The 27,228-nt window shown below is 42.4% G+C and overlaps 1 protein-coding gene across 1 annotated transcript in view; it reads left to right on the top strand.

Annotated features, from left to right (window-relative positions):
- The window catches only part of PDIA5 (protein disulfide isomerase family A member 5), a 96,530-nt gene extending 82,916 nt beyond the window's left edge, over positions 1–13,614 (top strand). Inside the window, exons 15-17 of the mRNA XM_084524665.1 lie at positions 2,489–2,559; positions 11,209–11,343; positions 13,517–13,614. Of these exons, the coding sequence (XP_084380791.1) occupies positions 2,489–2,559; positions 11,209–11,343; positions 13,517–13,597 (287 nt within the window). The 3' untranslated portion in view covers positions 13,598–13,614. The remainder of the gene's footprint in view (positions 1–2,488; positions 2,560–11,208; positions 11,344–13,516) is intronic.
- The last annotated feature ends 13,614 nt before the right edge of the window (positions 13,615–27,228 follow it).

Genomic DNA, 27,228 nt, shown 5'->3' with positions numbered 1-27,228 from the left:
TCACCAGCTAAACTCCCACACAGGCTGTTTTCTTACCAGCTGTATGTTGGCCCCTGTAAAAGGGCAGCTTTTATTTTCAATAGCCACTTTCTGTGTCTGAAGGACTATGCTTGGTATTTGTTGTTTCATGTTCTGATCTTCTTGAAGAGCATGGCTCATGGAGAGCTCTTACTGCTGCAACTTTAGAGGGAGCTTAGAGTGAGTCCTTACCAAAAGCCCCATCCTCCACTTGTCCAGCACACGTGAGGTGTGAACAATATCTACTGATGTATCACAATAAAAAAAAAATCTTTTACTGAGGGTTTGAAAGTTGCTGTTCAGTGAAATTTAAATTCCAAGCTCAAGATGATGAGCAGAAAGGGGGACCCAAAAAGTTTCAAGTTCTTAGGAGTCTTTGTTATAGTGCAACAGTTGGGTACCTTGCTTTGCAGTAAACTGCAGGATGTGAACGTGTAGATTGCAGCGAGTGTTCCTGTTCTAAGGCTGTCTGATTTTCACGTTTTTTTGGTATGTGAAATTATTTTTAGATAGCGTCACCGGTTCTGATTTATTTCTGTACAGTAATGTTAACAGGCCAACCAAGGCTTTCACCCCACAGCACAGGACATTAGCCAAGATGCGTCAAGAGACAGGCTTGACCTGAAGGTTTGTCAGTCTCAGGCAGACAGGACAGGCAAATGGTGGGAGAGAAAATGGGTCACTGACGTGGGCTTCTGGACACGGGAGCAGTGCCTGGCAGCCTGGGGCACTAATATCCTCCTCTTCCTTTCCTTTCTTGACTGTTTTCTCCCTGACTAATGTCAAACTGCTCAATGAAGTTAATATTTGCAAGCTGTGGAGGATGTGCACTGTGTCCCTCTGAAACACAGCTGCCTTCAGGCAGATGCTATCATGCTGCATAGAGGGTTTGAGGCTGGTGAGGTGGATTTGAAGAAATGCCTCAGTTTCCCAGGAAATTCTCCTTTGACTTTTTGGTGCTGTTAGTTACTGCATAAACTCTTGGTGGCGTTTATACACATCCCATTATGAAGAAGAAAAAAATTAAAAGCAGTGCCTCTGAGGAATGAAATTGCCTTTTGGTCGAGATGAAAGGAGTGTGCAGCTTTTCCTTTGTGAGAAGGGATGCGCAGAGTTTATGGACGGGTGCTGTTTTTCTTGTCACCCAAGAGCGAGTGCAGTTTGAGGCAGTGGCTTTGAGCCTCAGAGGGCGTTTGTTCAGCACTGACTAAAAAGCAGTGCAGCCACTTATTTACCAGTGTTTTACAGTGATGAACAACAGCACCGTAAGCTATAATTGAAGCTTGTGAGCAATTCATTGTGCTTTGTTCTGTTCTTATCCAGAAATAATACCATGATGAACTCTTGTGCTTTTTTAGTTATATGGGTTTGAGAGAAGTGCATCCATTACTTCTTTTTCTTGCATCTGAGCAGAAAAAGTGACCTGAATGTTTGCTTGGGAACAACTTCTTTATGCTACGCTTGAGAAAAATAAACTCACAGATGCGGGTACTTTTTTCAAAGCCATAGTATTGATATTTTGTGAGTAGCTTAGATTAATCAGACAATAAACATTGCTTCTGAATTAAGAGCACTCCAATCTGAATCTTGAATCAAGAAGGCAGTTCCTGTTCCTCTTGGTACGTGTTCTTTTGAAATGTTTGAGTATATTTAGTGTACGTGCAAGCAGGGGACGAACTGGCCCTTTGTTCAACGTGGCTGTGGTACCACCAAGTGTCAGCCAGGCTCCCACACAACGCTTTGAGGCTCTTCCACACTGTCTAAAAGTCTTCTGGGGTTGTCTGTTTTGTGGTAGGGTGGAAGGAGAGTTGAGGATGGCCAGCAGCAGTCATCCTAAGCCAGGACTCTGCTCTCCATATGTGGTGTGTTGCCTGCTGGACTTGCTCTTCTTCCCCTCCCTCGTGATCCCAATGCCTTGGCTCTAACAACGGCAATTCCCAAACGTGTCTAAAGGCTCCTCCTTGTTTTTAATATAGAATTTTTATTCCAGCAACTTCCTTTCCAAATTCCAGGCTCCTCCTCTTCATCACTGCATTGTTTTTATTCCCATCTCCAAAAGTAGCTGCATCTGTGGCAACAGCAGTAACAGCCGATGTGGTAATACCCGTGAGGAAGTACAACAGCGTGGAAATGGTTTGTTCGTTTGTGGTTAGTGATCTTTCAGTGCTCTGAAGTGACTGGTTGTAGGAACCAGCCCCTGGTCCCTATATGGGATGTCACTTAAATGTAAATATCTGCTTGTGTTGCTTGCAGTTGGAAGAATTTTAAATGCGTGCTTGAGTCTACGTGGCTGAGACACATGGTCTACAGATGCCTAGTCCTCCTCTGCTCATCCCACAACTGGAGAACTCCAGTCTAGAATTATTTTTAACAAAAACTTTCCCCTAGTTCACCTCTGTGTCTTGAGTTTGTCACAGTATCTTATTTACAACTAACATTTATGCTGTCTTTTTTTTCCTGTGTCAAACAGGGTGCCCACACTGTAAAAATGCCATTCCACATTTTACAACTGCCGCTGAAGTCTTTAAAGAAGATCGAAAGGTAACTTGCTGTTTATCATTTCTGAGATATTTAAGAACTTTCCCCACCATTTGTGCTTTGCAGGCTTTGCTTATTGATCAGGTGACAGGCTTGCAAATAAAATTGATGTTAAACTAATAGAAATGTCTCTGCATCTTATGGGTTATATCTTTCTGGTCAAACTGAGTTACACTTGTTCTCTGCGTTTATTTGTTGTCTTTTCTGATTAATTCTTTGTGCAAGAATTCTTGTGAAGCTGTGAAGCAAAGCATGTTATTTCTTAGTGAAAGATTAATAAAAGATAACTTATGACTTCTCCATTCCCCTTCGACTTTTGTCAGGCATAAACAGGGTGCATACAGAGAAACCATAAGTATTGTGACAGCCCTGAGAACCTCAATCATACTTATGCAAGCAAAGATCAGTAATACATTGCTGTTGGTTGGCTGGCTCAAGCCCAGGATATTGTGCCCTTCTAGGACCCTCATGCTTCTGCCTTGAAAGTTCATCTGATGGTTGAAGCATGCCAGTAAATTTATGTGAATTTTAAAAAAAGCCATTTTAACTGAGTATATACATGTCTGGGATTAAAAAAATGAAAAGCCACTGGACTTAGCCAACTAACTACTTTAAAACCTGCTTACACACTTAACTGTCTTTGACTAAACTGTGTTTCATTCTGATCTCAGTATTTGTTCTAACACCGTGATTGCTTTGTGTTTCACTGCGGCATGGAAAAGATTTCAATTTAATAGGGAAATGAAGAGGTAATTCTGAAACAGTTATACCCCTATTAATCTGCCTGCTACCATAAGGAAAGAATTTCTATGGTGTTTTTTTTTTTCTTTTCCTCTTGTCTTTTCTGTAACTCACACAAGGGGCATCAGATTGTCGAGAAACAAATCATTCCTGCATCACTGAATGCATCCCATGAGAAGTCCCTCGCACCCTCAGGCACAGGTTGTACATGGAAGGTTTGAAAGTTGTTCAGCTTTCAGTCCTCTTACTGCTGTAGATTTGTGTATTCAGATGCCTTTTGCTTACCTGTTTGTTCCTGAGATCTCTGAGAACGTACCCTTGTTTTCCTACTTGGCAGTTCTAAATAAAACTGCTCTTTCCTAGATTCATTAAAATTTCAGTTGGAGGAGACGAAGCAGATGTGCCAAACAATGTGAAAGTTGCTTCTTAGAGCTGAAGGATGTATTGGCAACCGATCTGAACCATCGTACAGTTTATTGGACATCACGATGGTGGTAAATGCAGGCTTGTGAAACTTTCAGCTCAGACCGCAGGTTAAGAAAGGACTCGGAGCAGAGCAGTGATTGACGGTTGCAGTTCTTGATTTCAGTTTAAGGCTGAAGTGGGGAAGTATAAAATGTAATGAGTTGGAACAGGAGAGCCAGCAGGGAATATTAAGGCTGGTACAGTTTCGGAGAGGTGTGTGCAGTTAGGGAAAACGATGTTATTCCACCCTAGTGACTTACGAAAGTGCCAGGGATTGATTATCTAGGGAACACTATTTAATTGCATACAGCCATAACCTGTCAAGGTGTTTCTTGCTGCCAGTTTTTGCCCTTGTGGAAAAGAAAATAAACCTGTTTAAAACTTCAGAAGGGCACATGCCTCTTCCCATAAGCAGCACGAGGCATATTCCCATATTTCAAACCAGTTGAGCTTTAGAATTTCTTTAATTTGTAGTTCCATAGGGCTTGAAACTTCTCTGAAATAAATGCTTAAAGAGGAGGGAAGAAGTGTTTTTTCTTTCATGGAAAGATTACTAAATTTCATTTTCAGTCTGTAATAGTGGCTTTTTTTTTTCCCTTCCCCTGGAGAAAGATTTTTTTTTCTTACTTTAGCTGAGGATGGTAGCATTTAAACCCTATCTTCTTGTCAGTAGGGGTGGTCCTTTAATTAAACATTCAATTCCGCAGAAGCCAAAGAAAAATCAAAATCACTCCAGCTGTGAATGGTTATAAATGGTATCTTAACAGGTGTCCTTTGGGAAACTTTGAGTCTTTACATGGGAATTTTGAAGACGAGCAAAACTTGAAGCTGTTTAAAACGTGTCTCTGGCTCTCAATATTCACAGGAACAGGGCGATTTTGGTGCAGGATCCCCCCTGCAGGGATGCGTGCGATGCTCTGTACTTTTTTCATCATCTGCGCTGCTGGAGTCAGAGTTTAAAAACGCAGTGCTCAGAACATTGGCCCCAAATGTCAATTCTTGTTGGCCACATCACTGCTGGTGGTTTCAGCAGGAACATGGAGCCTGTGTGCTGGCCAGGGGCAGCTGTTGTGGGAGAACAGTTCTGGGTGTATCCAAGGAGGGCTCTGGCATCACTCAGTGTGCCTGCGTGGCTTTTTGTAACCGGGGGCACTCAGTGCCATGAGACCCAGATGAGTGGAGAGGCTCGTCCAGTGAAGCAGTTAGCATATTGCTTTCAGCTATTTAAAAAGAAAGGAAGGAAAAAAAACAAAAACACCAGCCATCTGGAATGTTCTTGCCTTGGGGAGCTGTGGCCTTTGCATACAGCTGCTAGGGGAAAGCCTTTGGCCTGTGCTCCGCAGTCAGAGTTTTGGCAATGACCGTGTACATCAGAAGATGCAAATGTGAGTATTGTCACTTTGCTGAACAGACTGGAGAGCAGGAAGGCACGTGCACTAACTTCTCCGGAGACTCTTGAAAGGGCACCAGCTAAATCTTCAAAAAATCTGCATTCTGCCTTTTGGCTGATCCTAAAGTTCAGCTTGAAGGAATTGATTTGTGATGCTCCAGCTTGGATTAGCTGAAGGAAAGCTATTGACTCCTCAAACTCCCAGTAACAAATCTCTGGAACTCCCCCAGAGGGGCTGCAGTTTGACCAATCTTCTCCAGTTTCACAGAAAGCAGCTCATGTACAAATGCATTGACCTAGATCAAAGCACAGCAGCTGGAATATAGTGAGTTTGTATAGAAACAGCAGTAGCAGAGATTACTGGAAAGACTGCAGCTCCTGAGGTGAGTTGGTGTGCTTGCAGGGAGCTACAAGTTACAGGGAAACTGGTAAGTCCCCAGTATGTATCATACATGGGCTTTGTTGCCATGTTTTTAGGTTTGAACCGTGGTTCAACATCATGATACCTACTAAATCAGTGTATAGAGTCATCCAAATGAGTTCATATTTGAGTTTAGCCAAGAATTTGATCTCTCTTTACTTAAAAAGGATGTGTTGAATTTCTTTTTAATTAGGCTCATTAAATATGGTGATGTTAGCATTGTACATCTTGGTGACTACTAATGGATCTTCCCTTTGCAAATAGGCCCGCTTTGAGAATAGCTGATGAATTGCAGCCATGGTAATGCTGCTGTGGTACATCAGGACCTCTAATAATGAATCATCCATTTGCAAGGCCATTTGCATTGAAAACAGCAGCTGAATCTCAACAAGCTTTAGCAGGCTAGTTCATAACTGCTGTTAGGATCGAGAACAGGTAATATAAATAGAATCCCACGGAGTAATCGTAGAGAAGAATGTGCATCTGTCTTACTTATAGGTGCTTTTAAGACATTTGGCAACAACAGACTTTTTTTCATAATCAGGTAAGTGTCATCTGGAATTGACTATACTTTAAAGCCATTGCTTAGTAGCGTTCTTTTCCATGCTGCAATTTTACATTTATTTTAATTTTTTTAAGCTTATCATATATCATTCCTTTCAATATAACTAACTGAATCAATATTCAGTTAGTTATTCACTTCCATTTTCATAACAAAAGTCAATATTAGCTCCAGCAGAGATTTATTTCATTGAATCAATAAAGCAGTGTATGGCAGTACATATTTTAACAGGAGAGAGACAGGGATTGCAGAAGATATTTTTACTATACCATTGTGTGATAGCTGGGAGACAAACTGTTAAAATGAAAGGGGTTTAAGAATAGAAAGGAGGAGTTACATGGGAGGTCAAGGGATCCCAGTTCCAATTTTCTACAAATCTGTTTGAACCACTGGATGTAATCTTGTTTCTTAGCTGCAAGATCCCCCTAGAACAAAAAGTTGCTTTCATAATTCTGTTGGAAGGCAACTCTGCTGGCTGTTGCCTGATGAGATGGTGCTGCAAATCCTTCTTTCTCTTCTGGTACTTTCATGGAGGGGGAAAAATAAGCATCATGGTTCTGTTACATTTGAAGCATGAAGAGTTCAGCGGTCACATTTTCAGCACAACTCCTCTTCTACTTAAGCACCTAAATGAAAAGTTCTGATTTTTGCAACAGGTGAGCATTCCTGATCAGGCCACTTCATCTGAATAGTAGGCCATGCTCATTTCCTTTTTTAAGAGCTCTTCAGAGCTAGTTGGACATTACTCACATTCAAATGCAGTGCAGGGTGCAGTTTTCAACTCTACAATTAAGCTTCCACTTCTTTGATAAAACCAAAAAATGTTGCTTTGGGACTTTACTTTTAAGATAAAGATATTTTCTAGTCCCAGATGTTGCTGCAGTGCTAAACTATACTGACTCTGGAATAAAGGACAAATGCAAACTAACCCGATGTTGTTACTGTTCTGCATACTAATCTGGTGGTATTAATTATTATAAGCTGCATGCTAGCTGTGAGGAACTACCAACGACATCAAGAAAACTAGGTGTATTCCAGGGAATTTCCTCTGAGGTTCGCAGTCCTCTGATTGACTTCCTTTTCATTCAATAACTGTTTTGTTCCTGCTGCAGTTACTGAACAGGATGGTGATAAACCTGAACGGCATTGCCTCTGGAGAGAGAACTTCTGTATAATGACGTGTTGTCGATATTTAAGGCAGTGCAGCTTTGGGTTATGGAGAATCCATAACCCTGTGGAGTTTTGTGCATGTTGCAGATAAAACAGTGGGCTTTTCTTCTATATTTCAAAATGGTTTTTAGTGAATTTCTCCCTCTGGCTGTAGGAAAGTTAGGAAAGCTCAAGAAATTAAATTTTAGCCCTAACAATCAAACCTCCATAAAATCAATCCTGTCTTCTGAAAGCTTTTATGCTGGACTTTTTTTCTTCCATGATGAACATATATATACCTAAGTCTTACACCAACTCTTCCTGGTGAGTTTCGAGCTCACAGATTTTTCACATTGTTTTTTTCCTCGTAATTCAAGAGAGATGATGCCAAGTGTCTTGGTTCCTGGGATACGTATCAGGGACGTCTTATGTTTAATCTGTCTGAAATTTCTGGTTAAATACAGTTGTTTTTACAAGGCAAAGCATATTGGGGTTTCTACCCTATGCTTTCCAGTGAACTGTAATGCAAGCACAGGCTGCTGGTAGTTGTATTTGAACATCGTTTCTGAGAATGGCATTGAAGTCTTGAACCAGTTTTTGGTAGAAGTTTTTAGGGTGGTTGTTTTACCCGACTCAGTTTCTTTCTTTAATGATACAGAAAAACTCATTGTTGATAAGATTGAGAAGAAAACATCCCCACAATGTATGACTGCTCGCTTAGGCCAGAACTCAAGCAAATACTTCCTTTTTGTGGGCTGCAAGGGGCGTCGGTTTTGTCTGCTGATGTTCTGGTATGTTGTGGAGTTCACTTGTCTGAAACTGATAGAATGGAGTTGGTCCTCAGTCCAGAAGTGTGGTTTGCTACAAGTGGTTTCCAGCATTACTTTTCTCTTTCTGCAGTGCACTATATTTGATCTTCCTCTGTGAGACAGGCAAGACAATTAGGAGTGTGATGCTATGGTAATGAGTGCATAGAGATGGTAGCAACCTCTATATTTAGGCTGCCTTAACATTTCCACTCTAAAGTAATCACTCAAGCTTTCCTAAGTACTCTTACTCAGCTTCTGTTGGCAGCAGGCATTTGAAATCCAGCCCCAGGATGCAGTCTTGGGAATTAGATGTGTCTCTATGAAATTTCGTGCGGGTCTGTATGAGTTACAAGTCTTCTGAAAATTTCCATTTCTCTTCTCTCACTGGCTGTAAAAATAACTGAACGGGAATGCATGATCTGAAGAGCTGGGCTCAAAATGACGTTTGCAGGAGCAGCAGCAAGTCCACGGGGTTTTGTGGGAGCTTGCATCAGGAGTGCTCCAGAGAATGATGGACCACGGACGTATTCTCCAAATGCTACTCCAGGTGTACACAGCCCTTGCTGTTAGACCTATGGAGTTAAGGCATTGCATTAGGGTAACGTGACTGTTGCAGACAGACTTAGGCTGGGATCTTTGTGCCTTACATCAGTGTGTGACAAATGCATGCAGATGGAGCAGCTGAGATTTCCACGTGCTGTAGAGGAGAGCTGTATCTCAATCAGACCGCTAAGCATTTCTTTCAGAAGCCACCTCCTTGTAGCCCATCAGTCATCTGATTTAAGGCAATAAATAAATGTGTGCTGAACAAGGTTAAAAGTGGGTTATAGGGCTGTATTCCTCCACCGTGCTGGCTCCTCACTGCAGGTTATTCTCACCAAAAGCCTTTTGTAAAGGAAGTTGGGCTCTTTCCTGCAACCAAAACTGTTCTGGATGATTCCAGAGAGGTACAGTATAACTTCCAGTCTACTAAAACCTAGCTTTCCTAATCTCCAAGGTTTTAACTAAGAACAGATGCATCATCAGTCGTTGACAGTTCTATGTCTCAGACTGACTACGAAGATCTGGATGAGTGCACATATACCTGCCACTTTTTCTGGCTCTAGTCTCTCCCTGTGTGATATTTAGAGCAGTTGGGAAAAAAAGTAGTTTTATTTATTCTTCCTGCTTTCAGTGAATCAAGACTTCTAGTATTTTTTGTAAATTAATTCTGTGACATCAAATAAATGTTCGTCTCCATTTTGAGTTTTCCTTTACACAGAAGTAGCCAACAGGCCTCTAAATTTTGGCTGACTGCTGAGGTCAGGAAGACATAAATACTTAGATGAAACTCCTTTGCAGTGCATTATTCCTGACCCTTTGTTTTAGCTGGCCCTGAATGAGTAGGAGTCTTTCTGTTTACAAGAAGAAGAGGGGAAAAAAAGGTGTGTTCATAGAAACTCTCAAGAGTCCTGCTTCTGTTAATAGCCTTATTCAAGTTTAAAAAGTGAAACAAATTATTTAGGAATATTGCACACTTTCTGTAGTGCCTCCCATCTGAAGATAGACCCAAGTGAGACCCTACTGAACATTGTCTTACCAGGTTTTCAAAGCCAAAACAAAACAAGCAAACCACCCGAAGTTGGCTTTGCCAATCTCTTCAATAGCTATTAGGGTAATGAGATCGGGTCTTGACAGTGTCACCATGAAACTGGAGGGCATTAAGTGATCTTTTAATTGTGGAAGAACAGTTCAACTGCAACCCTAGAGTCATGCAAGCAAAAGGTATTTTGATCAGATGTTTGAAAGTGGCACGTGTAATGGAAATTTGAAGATGAGATGTGGCTGCTATGAAATTAGTACTTGATACATTGTAACCCATAGCTGCAAAAATTATTCTTCTAATTTTTTTTTTCATAGCTTGTACTTAAAACTGCTTGCTCTTCAGCAAAGCCTGTAACGGGGCTGTGAAGTCAAGCCTGCATCGCAGCAGCGTGCGTTCGTTCGGAGCCAGAACTGCCACTCAGCGAACAGCCAGTGTGAAATCACAGCAGAGGGCTCTGCTGCTTGAAATAAAAGCCTGTGAATTGCATTTTGTTTTAACATCAAAAATGTTAAGTACAGCCCATTCTCAGCACTTCACAGGTTCGGGTTCCAAATGTCAAATGCTCTAAACTAGGGTTAGCCTGAGCTGACGCTCCGGGGCTGCGGGGTTGCGCTTCCCTGCGCTCTCCTGAGGCAGGCAGGGGAGGAGGGTGTTGCTCTGCTGCGAGCAGGCTGCTTCCTCCTGACGCTTGGTTTGTGTGACAGTAGCATCTAGAGGTTTCAAAAGGAATTAAAGCCCACTTTGCTAATGGCTGTGCGTAGCACACCGTGCCCCTACATCAAAAGAGGGGCAAAAAAAGACAGGGAGGAGAACGGATGAAGCCAGGCAGGGATTGCGAAAGTAAGCAACCTACTTCTCTACTGGCACTGCTCAGTAGGCAACGCTCTGGCCTCTCCCCCATCCCCATTGTCCTTGGAAGAACTGAACAGGGTTCCTGAAAGCTATTTGGGGTAAAAATCATGAATCTTAATAGCTTGTGAGAGTGAGCTTCTGTGTTTGTCCATGAAGAGAAGAGGTAGTGGTTTCCAGGCACTGGTTGTGTCACAGGAAGGAGGTTGGGTTAGGTGGGTCCTTATGGTTACCGGTGTCACCCTGTCGCTATTCATCACCTAGCACTTAAAGTCCTGAAGCGTGACAGCACTGTGACCACCATGCTTGGACTTCATTTTGGTTTAACAAATGCACCCTCTGGATTTCCTGCTTGGAGTCTAGCAAAGAGCTTCGCGAGGAGGCCGGGAAGGTGATGCTGTGTGCTGGGAGCTGAACCCACCTCACAGCTGTGTGGGCCAGAGGCTGTGCGGGCACTGCAGGGTTGTACTGGGAGGAAGCCACTTCTGCTTGCCTCTTCGTGTGGCGTGACCCAGTGATGACCCTCTGATCTTCCTGCACAGCTGAGCCATCACAACAGCAGTTGCATTTTTGGCAGAAGACGTAGGTCTCTCCCAGCATTAGCTCTAAGCTGCAGCAGCACCGTGACTGTGGAGTCTTCCTTTGTCTTCTGCTGCCTCACGCTGATCTCTTGCATTTCAGATCGCCTACGCTGCAGTGGACTGTGCCAAAGAACAGAATCATGACCTGTGCAAGCAGGAGGGAGTTGATGGCTACCCCACCTTCAACTATTACAACTACGGGAAATTTGTGGAAAAATACACGGGAGAAAGAGGGGTGAGTAAAAGCAGGAGTCATCACCTGATAAAGGGAGGAAGGTCTCTGCCAGTACTACCTCGCAAATGAGTACTGCAGGGCAAATTTTTATCTTACTGAAAGGATATTTAACTGCTTCTGTTACTAACTTACATGGATGAATCATTGCGTACCACGCCCCTGTACATCTCTGTATTACGAATGTACTTGGTCTATTTTAGGAATGTGAGAAGGGGAAAAAGGAGTAGATTTGGTAATGCTTTGTTACATATTTTATTCTTTAAGCTGAAGTCTGCAAGTGAATTTGGACTGAGTGAAAGCAAGGGATTTATTACATGGGCTGCAGCTAGGTGCTGAAATGCCAGAAAATACAGATTTTGCTCCTGTCAGTTCTGGATCTGGATCATGCATACACTGTAAACATACTTCAGTTCCACTAGGCAGCCAAACGGTGACAGACCATTCGTTTTTATAGCAGGGACAAAGCGGTCCTTTGGAGACCAAGGGAAGCTAAATGTCTCATTCTCACTGAATCAGATTAGCTCCTGGAACTCAGGATGGGAAGACCAATTGTGCCATCTAGCCCATGGGCTGAAGTTTCATTCTTTTGTCCTGCTGTGGCCGGCTAATTGTATGCTATGAGTGCAATGGGCAGAAATGGCATAATGCCTTCTGTGGTTGTAAAATGCCTCAAAATAAGGGAGCCATGTAATTATTTGCATGTCATCTTTGTCCTGAGCTTCTGGAGGGAGGTTATTGCTCAGCAGTGATTGATTGCTGAGAGAAGCTAGGGTCTACAAGAAAAAAAACTCGGGGTCTTCAAGCTATCCAGTGGTTTTGCTACAAGAGCCTGCATGAAAGACATTGCTGCTGTTACAGCTCACCAAATTACAGAGAAGCATGAAGGGAAAAAAAGCCAAATTCTGAGGTTATTTGTCAGTCAGGATCTTAGGAAATTCTTCATGGAGCTTCACCTCCTTGTTTTTTCCAGCATTAGGACCACAGTAATGACCATTTTATGGAGCTGATCCAGGCGTTGTTATGGATACTGCATCTAGTTCAGATTGTGGATCTTTTCTTAAAAGTAAAGATGGGTGCAGTAGCCAACAATTAAGTAAAATTTCAGCCACAATCTTCCTCGTGTTTCTTATCCACGTGTCCGGAAATGATATATGGAAGGAGGGATCTGTGGTGGCTAATAAAAAAAGAATTTAGCAAGACAGGAGCGGTCTGAGGCCACAACAGTTGGGAGATGATTATGCCCATGCTGGAAAGTGGACTGACTAATCTTTTTGCATGCAGCCAACCCTTTATTGGGTAAAATTAAATTACCCAACAAGAACATTGCAGTCTCTCTGGTGCTGACAGCTGTGTTCCCTTTCCACCTCTCCTCAGTCCCGTGGTCTTCTGCTTCTGCAGGATCCGGTTAGGTTTAGTTATCTCCTGTGGTGATAACATTGGAGGCAGTGCTTTACGCAGTGCTTTACGCAGTGCTTTCTGTGGAGTTTCCAGGTCTGTTCACACATCTGTTTCAGTTACAACACCTTTTGAACCACCTTTTACTTTGCAAAAGAAGGCATTCAACAGCTTCAGAAAATCAGAAGTTTTAAGTTGTTAAAATACAAAGGTCTAGGCATCCGGATTTCAGTGTTTGACCATAATTTTGATAGTAACTTGAAAATACATAATTCCCTTTATTTGGATGTATGGATCATTAGCAAAACTATTATGGGATGAGGAACAACAGCAAATGTGTATATGGCCAACAAACAATCCAATAACAGCTTTCAAAATGCCATACAAATGCGTGTGCATACAAATATTTGTAGTATACAGATAAAACGTGAGAGTGTCTGAGCATTTTCAATAAAAAGGCATAGGTGGCATTTCTGGGGACAGATTTTACCTTGTCATCTGAGTTTTAGGGCCTTGTACCCCCATTTCTTCACAGTTTCTCATGAAAAATGGTGGAATGTGGAATCTGTGTTGGTTACTTTTCCCCTCACGTTTCAGCAGAGCAGCACTGGAGCAGAGCACTGCGTGATGAGGCAGTGCAGCAGCAATAACTGGTCCTTTTCTGACAATTTCCATGCATAAGCTAAAAGTGGTCTTGATGCATAGTTTTGATTGTGGATTTTTTTTAAAAAAGACCCATGTTTTTCTTTTTTTTTTTTCTTTTTTTTTCCAAAAACAGGAGTCTGGATTCACCACTTTCATGCGAACCCTTAGAGAAAGAGACCACGAGAGAGTAGGAAAGAAGAAGGATGAGTTGTAACGTCTGCCTCAAAAGAAGCTTTCCGCTGCACTGTGAATCGTTCCAGGTCTTTTGTTAATGCACCTGAGACTTCACATATTCTCAAGACAGAGACTTTTTTTATAAACAGCCATGGCCATTTTGTACAATTTTGAAATAAAGTGAAACTACAAGATTTTTAAAAGGAAAAAAAATTAGAACGTTGCCGTAATGTTTTAAAGAAAACTTAGCATTTTCTCTCATGTTGTGAGACTATGCCCACTGACACTCCTATGCAATATTTTTGTAGTCTGTAGTGTGTCTGTAGGTGTTGTTTGATAGGGTGATTTTTTTTAAAGGTATTGCAGTATATGTTAAAAAAAAACAAAAAAAAAAGGGGGGGGGGGAGGTAGGGGAGAACACTTTTTTTTTTTAAACCAGCAAAGGATAGTGGGACTTGTAAGACACAGATTATCCAAATGCAGTTTTACATTCTAGTGAAATAGTTCCATGTTCTTCAGTGAGATTTGGGGAAACAATATTAAGGTGCTCAGGGATAAATAAGGTATTTGAATTAATGAAGACATTGGCATTGACCAGTCCAGATCTGTTGATTTCATTTAAATCTCGCTATCAGGACTGTTTACATAGCTTTGTAGAATGTATTGAGTTAATTAAGCCAAGTATCAAAAATCTACACAGCATGGGTAAAATTAAACTAAACCCTCTTTTTCTGGCATCAATACTGCCAAATGCCTCTGTAAGGTAGGAGTGATTACCCTTCTAGGGTAGACAGTTACCCTTGTAGGGTATACAGCCTCCCTTAAAAATTATGATTGGGCCATATGAGATATTTGTTGGAAAGTGTTATGTTGAACTGCTTTGATAAATGCATAATACTTCTGATAATGCAGTAATTATGTACATTAATGTTTACATTCCACAAGTTTATCTGCTTTTGTATGTTGGAGATTTCCTTTTTGTTCGTTAAGGAGTTGCATAAACAATCTCTTAGCCAAAATCATCACTGTAAAAACTTTATTAGCAGCAGCAGTTGATGTGTTACACTTGATGCTTTAAAAAAAAAGACATTGATCTGGAGGTACTTATGTCTTCACAGCAGGGAAGAAGGAGGGGCAGGAAGTTGTGATTCACTTTGAAGTAAAAATAAATTTTAAAAAAAGATAATTACTCTTATTGTTAATCAGCCTTGTTCAACTTCTCCTGCACTGGGTTATCCGAGTGAGTGCCTGCAGCTGATGGTGGTCGAGGAGGAGCCGCGGCACTGCAGGATGCCCACCTCACCACCTCATCTTGCTGCGGGCAGCCCAGTGCCCGGCCATGCCAGGTGGCACTGTGGGGTGTCCAGCTCTGCAGGGATCAGCATCCATCCACCTGGGCACACAGGACAGAAGAGCTTTTTGCAGTGAGGTACCAAGCATTGGCTCTGACATCTCCCTTTTGCTCCTTGAGCTGCCTGTCTCATTTCCTTTTGCTAGTTTGGAGGCTTGGTGAAGGCCATGTTAATGGAAAGCTCAGCGCTGCGCTGCTTAGGGGGTGGATGGCATCTCGCCTCCACTCCCCATACAGTCTCGTCCTTTCTCTTGCCCAGTTAATGGCATTGTATGTTTGGTGTTTAAGTTGCTGAAGCCATTAGTGAGTAATCTAGGATACCAGCAGCCTGATTGGCCTCGTATGGGAGCCAGCTTGTTAGCCATGATATAAATTTAAACACTGATGGAGCTGTGCCAAGTATGTTCTCTTATTAGGCACCTGATGAGTCTCTTTGCTCAAAAAAAAAAAATCAGCTGCCTGGTAGTACATAATATCCTAGTGCCAAAGTAGCTTAATTTATTAAGTCTCTGACTTTTTTTTCTTCTGTGTTGGCATAGTTGCTGTATGTTGTGTTCAGTGCTTTTGGGGAAGGTCATGATAGTTCTCTCTTTTGAGCTGTCCTCACGTTTGGTAGCATGTGTTTTGCCCTCCGTTTAAGAGGTAATGTATATTGATGCCATTAGATTCAAAACAGGAATTCCTTTGCTTACTGGTAGACTATCAAGTATGATAGTTCAGAACTTACTGCAGTTTTTTTGATCTGAGTCAAAGCAGCTGGCACTAAGGAAGGCAAATAGCCTCGAGAAATGCTTGAGCTGTAGGCTGTTGCTATGTTTGTGCTAATTGCTGAGAAATTCAGACTTCTTTCAAAGACAAAAAATAAATCAATGAAATCATAGCTTGCCAATAGTGATATCACTTTCCAGGATCATTTTGAATTACAGGCTTTCGTAAACGTTTAGGATAGGACAATTGCACACTGTGCTTCAGACCAGTAATTCCTTACAGCTGGTTATACCATAATAACATTAAAATTAAGGATTTTTGTTTTTCCCTTCAATCTTTTTGTCAGTTACTTCTTGGACTAAAGCTTCTGTGTTTTTTTTTCTTGGCTAATCATGTATTAATGCACAGATACAAAGTATTTGAGAATACATTAACTTCTGTTACAGGGTCACAACTCATCTGGTTTATAGCCTGATTTTTTTTTTATTTTTTTATTTTTTTTTAAATCCAGTTCTGAATACCATAAACAATTACATCAGGTGGCTGACAGCAGTCTTAGTTACTGTAAACTAGGTTATGCCATGATCTAGGAGCTTTACTTCCAAGGCTGTTTAATTAGTAGGCCGGGTTTGAATCTCAGTTACTCTGTTGTAATTCTGTTGCCTCCAGGGAAGAAAATGTTCAGTGCTTGTATTGTGAAGTCAGCTTGTTTATATTTGTTTCGGTCAAATTAAGATGAAATTGATTTTTTTTTTTTTTTTTTTTTCCTATGAGCTGTGAATAAGAAGTATCTTGTATGTAAGAGCTCTTATTTTGGGTAAAATGGCCAACTGTTCAAACAGACATTCAGGCTTTCCAGGCAGTCATGGTAGATGAAGAGCTTAGCCATTCATAAGCACATGGGAATTTCTGCTGTGGTTAAAAATGAGGAATCTGATCTTTCAAATCATGAATCATTTATCAGCAAGAAGTTTAACTGCTGATAACAAATGGGTTGCAGTGAATCAGAGGTTCTGCTCTTGCAATTACGGGTTTGGCCTTTCGGCCTTTTAAGGGGTGTTTGATATCTGCTACATAGTTAACCCTAAACAGATTAAATCTTGTTGAGGAAAGGTAAAGCATGTACACCAGCAGAAAGGTTGAGCAAGCATTGTATGTTGTTTTGTTCCTCAGAGGTTTAAGCGAGATGTAAATTGGCCATTGGTTTGTACTTGACCTGTTTTGTAGTCAGACCAAGATACCAAGGGCAGAAAGACAAAATTTTTGTGCAGTAGGAGCTGCATAAGGAGGTGGTTCTTCTATCTACTGAAAGAGCCTGAGATGTTGGATTTGTCTAATCGAACACAGGAGGGGAAAGGGAACCCGGATAACATACCCAGAGTGTGAATGCACTGGGGTATGTGAGACCTGGGTTGGAGTCCCAAGTCTGAACACAGGGTTGTATCCTAGCCCACTGCAGCCCAAGCAGATGCTTTGGTCTCTGCTGTTTTACAGGGTTATCCATCTGACCCTGACCCAATAAGCATGTCGTTTGCTGAAACTAGAGCAACTCCAACAGGAGAGAATAGAAGAGACTTGCTTTCTAATCTGAATCAAGAAAAAGCAATCTAGCAAATCTCTTTCCTCTTTCTTCCTCCTCTAAAATTGCATTCTGAATCCAATATCCCCGTTGCCCCCCCCCCCCCCCAACTAGTTGCAGTTGCATAAAACAGCCTTGGGAATTTCTCTAAACTCCCACTCAGCCCAAATTAGCCCCTCAAATTTTGCTGACTTAAATTTCTCTCAATAGCCATCCACTAAGCTGGATTGATACCAACGGTCAAAGATTACAGGGGCAAGGTTTATGTTCTTACAGCGTTTAATTTGGAAGTAATAAGGGAGATGCAGCTCCTATTACAAGTAAGCTCTAAGAGAATGCTTCAGACAGTCTCCTTTCAGATGGAATTGCTTCATGGTTGGTTCTACTTTTGAAGATTTACAGCTTCGCAAAAGAAAACTCAAGACCTGGTGACTCACTCTACAGGTGTTTTCATAGTCTATTTTAAAAAATAAAAAGCAAAATTGCTCTCCATATTCTTCGTAGTGTTATGTTAAGAGAAAAAAATGTTGCTTTTATGGATTTCCTAGAATAATACCAAACCCCTGCCAACTGCATTTTACAAACTATGAAACAAGCCATTCAGTCAGAACGATGCTCAGTGGAGCAGGGACTGTTGTCCACGTGCACCTCATTTTAATTTAATAGGCTTACTTCAGTGTGATTGGGTCTGTAATGTTACACTGGGATTTGCAGGAGTAAATTCTGGAAACTGAGAGAGGGGAAAAATTAGCTTCTATCAGCAGGTGCTGAGCACTGGGGCCAAATGCTGGCATTTCCTTTGCCTTTGGCAGCCCAGCATCAGCGAGTGCTTCACGGCTCCGCTGGAACCGGGCAGAAGCAGCGCTGAGCCTCGGGTGCACGGCCCTCTGGCTAATCCAGTTGTGTACATAACTGATTGGAAACCCAAACGCCTCCTGTTATTTTCTTTGGCTTGTCATGAGGAGATGCTATGCTTTCGCTGTGCCTCCTGCTTTTATTTACTGATTGAGAAAGGAGGGTACCTGGGTGTTTCTACAAAGGAAATGACTCCAAATACCATTTTATCTGCTGGCAGGCACGATTCCTGGAACTCCTGCCCCAGTGCTGCTGGAATACTCCCTGCAAAGCAGCCCTGGCTGCCCTGGCTCTTGCCAAGGCTCTGGCAGGCACTGTGTGTGGATATGATGCAATGTTGCGAAAACCAAGGCAGTATCTAAAGCAGCGATTTCCAGGCTGTAGTTTCCGAGGAGTAAAGCTGAATTGTAAACCTTGTGCGCTGGTCAGCCTGCTGTAGCTGTTTTTGAGGTCATTGGGTGGGAAAAAAAAAAAAGAAAAAAAAAAAAGGTGTCAGCCTCAAATTAAGCAATCATTGCTCCTGTGCCAGCTCATAATTAAAGGTAGGAGGATGTCCAGGTGTTACCACTCAGCTGCACGAATTGGTCCTTGGTTTGTAAGATTCCTGCCCTGGATCTCCTCTGTCCTTCTGCCCAGAGTACTTGCCTCTCTTGCAGGGGATGGTGCTCCTTAAGGAACAGTTAGCGCGTGCCTGCTTAGAAAGCATCACAGTGCTAATTATTCTCATTAGATTTTGGCCACTAATAATTTATCCTTCCTACTGCTCTTGAATCACTCAGTAATGAGTACCAGTTAGTCAGATGTTGCAGATACTGCTCCCTCCCTGTCTACAACACAATTCCCTCCAAGCATTCATCATAGGAAAAAAGGCTTCTACGTGAACAAAATCTTTTCAAATTAGTCTCTGGTGCCCCAGTTAAGTGGGTGTCTACATCGCAGGCATGCAGAAGAGCCTTCTTCATTAATATGTGCAATTCTGCGTGAGCTGATTAGCTCTTGCAGCTCATTTGGTAGCAAATGTGTAAATCCGTCACACTCTAAATGCCAAATATGTGCACAGCTAAATGATGGAGAAGTATAAAACACGGCAGGAGTTGGAGACTTTACTTGTGAAAAGAGGGCCTTGTCGTGTGCGTTAAATTGGAGCTCTGGATCTATCTGGAGCATTTATCACTCCTCTGCTTTGTCACTTTTCTGCTTGCAAAATTAATAATTCTTCCCACTGTGTTGATGGTCCTTTAGTGTGTGTGGGTGTTTAATTTTGTGCCTAACATTTGTAACAGACATATGATATCTGGTCTCAGTTCCCATAAAACAATAGCCCGAACAGTGCAGTCTTCCTTGCACAGCACATGAAGCCGAATTAATCAGTTGCTAACTATGTATTATTAATAACCCAGTTGCCATCACTTTTCTTGTCCTTTTTTGTTTGTGACAAACTTGGGAAGAGAAAGAAGAGAAAAAACTGAAATGACTTTTCTTTTTTTAAAATGTATTTTCAGCCAGAGCAGCGTTACCCAATTAAATGCATGCAGCCGGGTGTCTGCCCACACACGGGCGGCACTAAAAATTGTCACCTGCACAGGGGGAGGCTGGATTACTGCTGCAGGCATTAAGTGCCCTCAGTCAGTTACATTGGACAAAATGAGAAAATGGGCCTGAAGTGCTTCTAATTTACGCGTGTTTTTACTTCTTGTGGTGCCAAGTAGCTGCAGAGCCAGCCGGGCTTGTAGGCCCAGGCCTGCCAGCGCAGGGCAGCAAGGGCTCTCGGGGGGTCTCTGTTACCCTGGTGTGGGTCTCTTGATGGCTGGGAGGGCAAGGGGACACTAAGGGAAGAATGGGTCTGCTGAACAAGTAGGGGCTGAGGTGAAATATGGCAAAATCTCAGAACTTTTGCTGAGTAAAATATCCAGCGACTGGCTAGCAGTAGCGCTCCCTCACAGCTGTGTGAGGTAGAGTGCTTTTTCTCCTTGTGCCGCGTTTCTGTTGTGTCAGGAATCACAGTTGCAGCATTTTTCTCTTGTGTCTTTCCAACAACTCTGCTGTGGGAAGCCAACTTTCTCCAAGCTGAGTATAAACTGCTGAGTATGGGATAACACTTCCTAGGAGGATGTGCATCATAATAATAAACGATACCCTCCTATAGCATCCAGGTTGCTGGTAAGGGACACTTTACTCGCACCCCAGTCTGAGCATAGAACTGGACAATCTGGTCCAACACTTCCTGTTGCACTCCCAGAATTTGCCAAGACCTCTCTGCAGCCTGGGGGTTGCTTACAAGAGTGAGAGCAAGGGCAACTGTGCCTGGGCTGGCCTGCAGAGGGGATGTGGTCTTCCCCAGTGATGATGTGGAGAAGATAATTTGGGCTGAGGCCTTTTTTCCCTTTCCAGAGTGGAGCAAGTTGCCTTTGAGGTAGATCTTTCCTGATGGAGGGGACCATGGGAGAGCTGCTGCAGAAATACAGAGCCTCTGCACGATGCTGCTGAGCTCCCCACAGAGGTCCATTAGGACTTACGGGTTCATCACCTCTGCAGGAGATAGTAATAGGGTAACTCCTTCTGTTCATAAAATCTACTTCTCTGCCAAAGTTTTCTTAGGTGCGAGAGCAGAACAAAAAGAGGGACTGTAGAAGTAGAGTTCACTATGTAATAGTTGTGTCTCTCCAGTGAGGTACTATAGTATTAAGTGCACTAGGTTTATTTTGGATAGCTGTGTAATCTTAATTGTTGTGTATTGGTTGTATTGTAGTCCCAAGATCTAGGTCCTCATTATGCTAGATGCTGTACAAATATATAAGAGACTGTCATGCATGGAAAGGCTTTTATTATGTAAATAGTCAGGTTGGAAAAAAGAACTGGTGTTATCTCTGTTTTACAGATGAGGCAGTGAGAGAGGGGAAAAAAAAAAAGCATTTTGCCCAAGGACACAGAGTCTGTGGGTCAGTGCTGGACTTGAAATTCAAGTCTCGATTTAGTTACCAGCTCTTCTTTCAATTTGTGTACTGCACACGACATAATTAAAAATAAAAATGAAGCACAAAGACAACAATACCATGTGTAATTTATCTCTATCTGGAACAATCAGTCAGTACCTCTGGGCCAAATCCTCCTTCGCTCTTCTTTATTTCTCCAAAACTTGTATTTCTTTCATGCTCTACACCTGTCATCACCTTACAAGTCACGTTACTGCACGCTCTGATTTACTGCACTTCTCTGATTTTCTGTAACATGCATCATTTTTGAGTTGGACTACCAACCTGCTATGAAAAAGGCTCTATTTTATGAGAGGCCTAGTCCCACTGGAGCAGCCTGCTGAATTTATATTCTGATCCTTTTCAAAATTGTTACTAGCAATATAAAGAATAAAGTAAAAAGGATGCATATGCATTTCTGCCCGTGAATACAGCAAGGCGTCCAGTATGTTTACAATCACCGCTCAAGCATACCTGGTAGTCAAAAATACATATTGATGTAAATAAATAATCTATTCTGAAGACAAATAAAACATGAATTTCATTCAGAAAGCACAATGTATTTTGTTTTGTGTACGTCAATGTTTTATGCCAGGCTTTAGGAAAGACTGTGGTAGGAGAGAAATGGTAGAAGTCATGTCAGTTAATGGAAAGATTAATAAAATGGAATGGGCATTTACTAAGGCTAGATAATACCAAACTAGCTCAATAGCTGTCTTTGGTACAGTAACTAATTAGCTAGGCAAAGAAGGAAAATCTGGGTGCCCAGACTTCAGTAAAGTTGCTGATTAGGAGCTGTGTGTAAAATTACATCCCCTACCTGGAAAAGTCTGAGATTTTTAGAGTACCCACAAGGCATGCAGGGTGCTAGAAAAAGAGAAGCTGAGCTGTGTTGAAAGGGAATTATCTGGAGTTCCTAGCACTCATAATTATTTAATATTTCCCTAGTGGCAATGTGGAAAACAGAGGTGTCTGATAATTAAAATTTATTGAAGTCATAAGTTAGGTTTCATCAGTGCAAGGAAGGTTCACAGCTCCATACAGTGAGAACCAAATGTCCCCATGAGTGAGGTGACACGAGAGGTCAGAGAGCTGACAGCAGAAAAACTCCTGCAGGAAACCAGCAACAACGCAGAAAGGTTTCTCTTTGCCCTAACATGGTGTGGGGATGGAAAAGGCAACTAAAATCCTAAAACGCAGTAGGAGAGACAACTCCAGCAGAGAAAGGGAAGTATGAATGCCCTTGTATAGGACCACAGAAAGATTTTACAATAATACGCAACCATGATAGCTCACGTTAAAAAAAGTTGGATTCTTACTGAACCTGGTACAGAAAAAAGCTGCTGAGCTGACAGGGAACTGGAGAACCTCTTAGGAAATGAAAGTCTGTGTACTATACTCGTTTAGCCTGGCAGCTGATGGTTGATATGAGTTTTGATTGCTCTTAAATACCTCTGGTAAGGAAAATACTAAAACTAGGGGGCAGCCGTGGTGTAAGAACAAGTGGATATCAATTACCACAAATAATTTGTGCCGTGAATTTGGTGTTGTTTATTCACTTGAGCAATGTAAAAATTTCTGGTGGTTTCACGCAGCTGAACTCCACCACAACCACTCTCTCACTCCCATATCTCAAAGGAAGAGGAGCAGAAAATATGATGGAAAGAGCTCAAGGGTTGAGATAAGGACAGGGAGATCATTCACCAATTACCATCATGGGCAAAACAGACTCAACATAGGGAGTTTAATACAATTTATTGCCTATTTCTAACAAACTAGAGCAGTGAGAAACTAAAAGCAAACTACAAACACCTTCCACCCATCCACCCTCTTCCACCTCCTCCCCCTGAGTGGTGCTGGCTCCTCTCCGTGGTCTGCAGGTCTTCTTCAGGCCACATCCACCTGTCCACCAGGGGCCTCTCCACAGGCTGCAGGGGAACTTCTGCTCAGGTGCTTGGAGCACCTCCTGCCCTCCTGCTGCGCTGACCTTGGGGCCTGCAGGGCTGCTTCTCTCACACTTCTCACTCCTCTCTCTCCCAGCTGCTGTTGCACAGCATTTTTTCCTCCCTTTCTTAAATCTGCTCTCCCAGAGGGCCAAGCAGCATCACTCGTAGCTCAGCTCTGGCCAGCAGTGTGTCCATTTGGAGCAGCTGGAGCTGGCCCAAACCTAACGTGGGGCAGCTGCTGGGCTCTGCTCACACAGGCCCTCCCTGTAGCCCCCCGCTACCAAACCCTTGCCATGTCAGCCCAATACCAAATCATCGCACAAAAACATACCTAGTTTTAGCATGAAGCTCACAAAATGTATGAAATGGATTATCTGATCCAGTTGCCTGTAGTAGCCGGGGACTGGATTCGATAACCCAGAAGGTCCTTGTGGGCCTGTGCCTTAGTATATTCCTGTGTCTTACCGAGTTTGTTACAGTGAGCTACCACCTCTGTCTTATAATCGCATTAGATATTGCAGCCCCTAATAATCCTTTCAGTCCTAAGAAACCTTTATATCCTTCTGAATTAAATTTCAAATAGAACATCCTAACTGTGGATTACACAGCCATATGTGTTTATTTCCTACACGAGTAAGTTTGTTGTAGCTATTATCATAAAGACAAATTTCTTCAGGGACTGAGAGTTCCTTGAATATAAACAAGAGTGTTTATGGCACAATTTTACTAGCAAATAATAATATTCTTATTTATTATAATTGTTTAAATAGCTCCTAATGAAATATTTGGCCTCATTAAGTGATCAGCTTGGAAGGACTTTCCGTCATGTGAAAATATTTAAATACAAAAAAAGTCTGGAACGTGTTCGGTTACAGTCATGTAGGGAACTAAAGGGATTATGTGTGCTAGGAGTATATTCATATGGCTTTCCAGATCAGCTTCTTCTACCAGACAGGGAATAAAGTAGAAAAGCCCCAAAGAGAGATCATTACTGTAGGAATGGCTTGGGATGTGATCATCAGAGAAGCTCAGTCGTGTTATTTCCATAAGCCCAAAATGCTGATGGCCTTGTAAATAAAAATGCATTAACAACATGCCGCTTTTCAAACTAATTGAGATGCAGCATGAAGATTACTTTTCAGAAATATGATGTTCTTTATGCAGGAGATCATGCTGGGGCCTACTGCAACAAGGGCCATTGGGATAACGCTATTTTGTTCTATCATCTGCATTTATTACCTTTGAGATACTTTATGTGACGTTACGAGGTGGCCTCAGACTTGTAAAGCCCTTGAGAATTAAACACTATCGTTGCATGAAAGAAACTCTTGTGCCTAGTACAGGCCCTTAAGTCTGAATCAGTGGAGAAGCATTTAAAACAGAAGCAAGGAAATAAACTGGATATTCTGCTGATAGTTTTCATGACCTTGCTCGCACTTCTGTTAGCAAGAGAAGCTCATAAGCCTGGAAAGCAATGGCTTTGGTATTAATTTTTCTAATTTCTTATTAGTCATTTGAACTAATATAATCTTAGCTCATGTGATTAGCTTGTCTAAAACCTTTCAAATCAGATGCAGTTTTTTTAGAGTGCAGAGCTGTTAAAATATCACACGTTCTTAGCCCATGTCGTGATGTCAGGAGCTTGTTTCAGAGTTTTAAGCATTCGTGATGAAGTTGGGCTGCACTGAACATAAACTAATAGATACTGATTTGATATATCTGTGTTTTTATGAGAATCGGCATTTCTGTAGAAGGAACGGAAAGCACACTATTGCATTATTAGCATGGTTTCCAGCTAAATCCCCAGCACCAAACTTTAAGAAAGATATAGAAAAAGTTGGCAAGGTCCAGAGAAAGGAGCAACAGAATTATAAAGATGTTTGGTAAACATAAATTTTAGGAAAAGATGAAAGGCTTTGGGTTTGATTAGTGTAAATCAGGGAAGGCTAAGGAATATGGTAGCACTTTTCCCCATAAAAATGGGTTACAAAATGGATCAGAGATCTGGTATATTCCACACCCACTGGGTATTTAATAGTTTAATTTGCTACAAAGAAAGCTGAGGTAGAATTTTCTGAGTGACCTTTAAGGGTCCTTTGGCCTCTGTGCCTCTCCTGAGACTCCATCACTGGAGCACAACTATTGCCATCTCCTCAGGTTGGTTATTTTTCCTCTGGGAGACCTTTTTTAAAAACCATGCTTAAACACTGCATAGAGAGGCCACGAGTTTATCCTCCCTACCTCTAGCCATCCAACACCTCAGCGTATAAATGAGGCTGCTCCTCTTGGCTCCCCCTGCAGTGACTGAGGGGCAAAAGCAACAGCTTCACAATGGGCAATTTTGGTGAGAAAAATCCCATCCTAACTTGTCTCAGCTGCTGTTTTTATCTCCAGCTGGCTGATGGCACATTAAGCAGCCACATGGCTTTGTTATTTTGCTGCACCCACAAAAGGCTCCTCACTGCCATTTCTGAGGGTTTTGACACCACAGGGACGTACCTGGCACCACTTCTCTTCAACCTCTGGTGCTGTCCATACCCACTTTTGTGCTCCTCTTAATCTCTTTCTCTCTCCTTCTTTCCGAATGCCTACATTCCTTCACTTGACTTGCCTTTGTACTGACTGGATTTACTTCTTACAAATCTTACTTTTATCTCTTGCTTCAGCTTTCCCTAATTTATTCCCTGTGTGGTACCCTCTAACAATGTTTTACTGCTTCATTGTCTTAGGGGAGCCAGTGGGACAAGGAAAAAAAAAAAGATATTTAAAATGTATCTGGCTTGTTAGCCATGCAAATTCTTAAATAACAGGTATGATTTAAGTTCACTGTGAGAACTGGAAGCACTTGAGCTGCAACTTCACTTCTGACTCTGCCATCGCCTCTCTCAGTGACCTTGTGCAATTTGTTGAACCTCCTGGGGCCAGGTTCAGCTGAAAATAAAGAACATTACCTTTTTCTTTTTTCCCTAGGAATGTGTAAGTATTAATTAATAGATGTGTATATAATTTTTCAAGTTCTTTTTGTATAAATGCAGAATGCTTGTCATTATGCCTTCAAAGCATTTACAAATGGTCAGGAGAATTTTAGGGTTGAAAGATAAACAGTTCACAAGAACTGGAAATATTAAAATGACACACGTATGCACTTATCACAGACCTTTAGGCAGCCTCTAATTAAGCAATCACTACTTCTCAGCATTTGGTAGATGCTATCGTACTTTGTTAAATTGTGTAGCAGCTTGTAATGCTCTGCACTCTGTTTGTACAGGATAAGGACTCTCTAGAAATTATTTAGATTAGTGTATTATCTTCCTAACATACACTGCAGTTGTGCCTCCTCATTCAGGATTGAGATGTTCCTGTGCTCAGCTCTACAAAAGCCTGGCATGGACACAGTTTCTTCCTGGCAGGCCAAGATACTAACTTCAAAAAAGCTGCAGCACAAGCAGCATGCGGAAGGCTGCTCACGGAGCCATTTTACCACAGCACTGGGCACCGGGCTCACACCTCCTGCCTTGAGGCTGTGGTGAGAGATGGTTTTACCACAGCACTGGCACCTGGGTGTCCACTGCGGGTGTCCACTCCCAAGTGATGCTGCCCAGAGAAGGCAGACTTGAATTTGGAGAGTTTGTGTTTTAGTGCTGCCCTGCTGGCCACCTTGCTCCGGAGTGAGGCTGAGCAGAACCAGAAGGCCCAGAGCATGAGGCTTGGTGCCTGTACCTGGCGCTATGCAGTGCTACAGCCTCTCGTGCAGCTCAGCCAGCAGCGGACGGGGAAATTAAAGGGTGTTAGCAAGGAACAGGCTGCTTCCCCGGAGAGCTGAGCTGGCAGACTGAAACTGCAGGGAAACAGTAATGATGACGAGTAATGGAGAAAAACGTTCTTGTGCTGGTGAGGAAAACTGTAAAATAGAGAGTCTCACTTTGGTCTTGGTAATGGGATTTTCCATGTTTGTATCGTCACTCAGTGTTATTTGACTGTTATATGACTGGGAATGAGCAAAAGTGACACACTTGTGTCACTTCTCCGTGACCCGCATGCACACCAGCCACTCCGCTCACGAACCACAAGCAGTGCCACGTCCAAAAAGCCTTCATTAACCGGAGTGGAAACCAAGGATTTATCGCACGGTGCCACCCGAGGAGAACAACCCAACCCCACACCTCCTCGGGCTGCACGGAACCGCCCTGCGCAGGGCCAGCCCCCGCCAGGCGGGGCCGCCCCATGCCCAGGCCCGGCCCCGGCGCGTCGCCATGGCAA

The sequence above is a fragment of the Aythya ferina genome, assembly GCF_964211825.1.
Source record: "Aythya ferina genome assembly, chromosome: 6".
Lineage (NCBI taxonomy): Eukaryota > Metazoa > Chordata > Aves > Anseriformes > Anatidae > Aythya > Aythya ferina.
The sequence above is the reverse complement of the archived record's forward strand: the minus strand, read 5'-3'. Positions and strand labels throughout refer to the sequence as shown.